The sequence below is a fragment of the Olea europaea genome, unplaced genomic scaffold (genome assembly GCF_002742605.1).
Source record: "Olea europaea var. sylvestris unplaced genomic scaffold, O_europaea_v1 scaffold4993, whole genome shotgun sequence".
Taxonomy (NCBI): Eukaryota; Viridiplantae; Streptophyta; class Magnoliopsida; order Lamiales; family Oleaceae; genus Olea; species Olea europaea.
The window spans coordinates 1-1,848 of NW_019263305.1; the positions used below are offsets into that span (position 1 = coordinate 1).

Sequence of the window (1,848 nt, forward strand, 5' to 3'; positions counted from 1 at the left end):
GGAATGCATGAATCATATTGGCCAAATGTAGAACGTGAAGTTCGGGGTATGACATCCTCGCATTAAAGAGTATGATGGGACGACCGACCCAATCAACCATCTCAATGTATATACCGATGTCATAAATTTGCAAGTTGCTTCGGATCAAGTTATGTGCAAAGCCTTCCCACAAACGCTGACTAATGCTACATGGATTGGTTCTCGACATTGGAGCCCAACTCCATAGCCTCATTCTCAGATTTGGCTGATAAGTTCTCAGCCTTCTTTTCAAGTAGTAAACATATCAGAAAGACTGCGGCCTCTCTCATGCAACTTCGTTAGGGACTAAATGAAACCTTACGAGGTTTTATGACGAGGTTTAACAAAGAAAGGCTTCAAATACCTGACCTGCACATCACAGCGATTGTCTCAGCCCTCACTTAAGCCATAAGATGTGAAGCCTTCAAGATGTCCTTATCAAAGACCCCACCACAGACAGTGACCGAACTCCTTACCCGAGCTGAAAAATACATTAATATGGAGGAAATGCTGAATCCAAGGAGATCTGGTCCTTTCCATGAAAAGGCCGAGAACAAGAAGCAATATGATCCCGTTTCCCAACCAGAGCATCCTCGAGAAAAGCGCAAGAATGAAGGGCCATCAGGGCCTTTCACTCGGTTGAACACCTCCAAGGCAAATATCTTAATGGAGATCAAAGATACGAAAGAGTTAAAGTGGCCTTCAAGAATGAAGTCACCCCCTGACACAAGAGATAGGAGCAAGTATTGTGAATTTCATCGAGATCATGGGCATATCACAGAGGATTATCAAGCATTGCAGTGGGAAATTGAAACCCTCATTAAAAGAGGGCTCTTAAAGAATTATATTGGTTATGATAAACGCCCGAGGAATGATCGTGACAATCGGAAAGAGCCTGGAGCCGGAAGCAGTGTTCAACCCATTGTCGAGACCATTAATATTGTCATTGGAGGCATAGCATCTGGAGGAGATACAAGTAGTGGGATAAAACAATATGCCGGCCAACATGCTCATACCTCAAGGGAATCCTGTGATAAACTCGAAGACATTACCTATGGGACAAGAGATTTGGAAGGAGTATCATATCCTCATGACGATGCACTGGTTGTCTCTGCAATTGTGGCTAACTTTGAAGTAAAGATGATTCTAATTGATAATGGAAGTGCAGCAAACATACTATCACAGGAGGCTTTTGCTAAAACGAGGATCTCTCCCAAACAGCTCAAAGCAGTAAAAGCTCCTCTACAGGGATTTGGTGGTGGAGTAATTATCCCGTAGGCATCGTCGAGCTTCCGCTTACATTGGGTTTTGACAATGCACAAGTGATCGAGATTGCGCCTTTCAAAGTGGTTAACACTCCTATGGCTTACAAAATTATCCTTGGAAGACCCCTACTGAATAAGATCCAAGCTATTGTATCAACTTTCCACCTAGCCATGAAGTTCCCAACAGGTCATGGCATCAGAGTAGTTCGAGGAGACCAAATCACTGCCAGACAATGCTATGTTACTAGCATCCGAGGAATGAGTACAAACGTCATGCAAATTTCAAAGCTTGAGCTCGAGCCAAGGGGTAGACTTTCTCCTGTTGAGGAATTGGAAGTGGTCGAGCTCGAGCATGGAAAAAGGGTAACAATCGGTCGGGATCTCAAAGTTGGCCTCCGGGAAGAAGTCATCAGTTGTCTCTCCCGCAACATTGATGTTTTCGCATGGAAGGTCGAGGATATGCCAGGGATAGACCCTAAAGTAGTAGTCCATAGACTCAACATAAGCCCATGGGCCAGACCTATTAAGTAAAGGAAGAGGCATTTTACGCCAGAAAGACGTGTGG

The 1,848-nt window shown here is 44.3% G+C and overlaps 1 protein-coding gene across 1 annotated transcript; it reads left to right on the forward strand.

The window, feature by feature from the left end:
* Positions 1-447: 447 nt before the first annotated feature.
* On the forward strand, positions 448-1,296 carry LOC111388474. The gene has a single exon (XM_023013189.1). It carries the CDS (start codon positions 448-450, stop codon positions 1,294-1,296), a length of 849 nt encoding a protein of 282 aa, XP_022868957.1.
* The last annotated feature ends 552 nt before the right edge of the window (positions 1,297-1,848 follow it).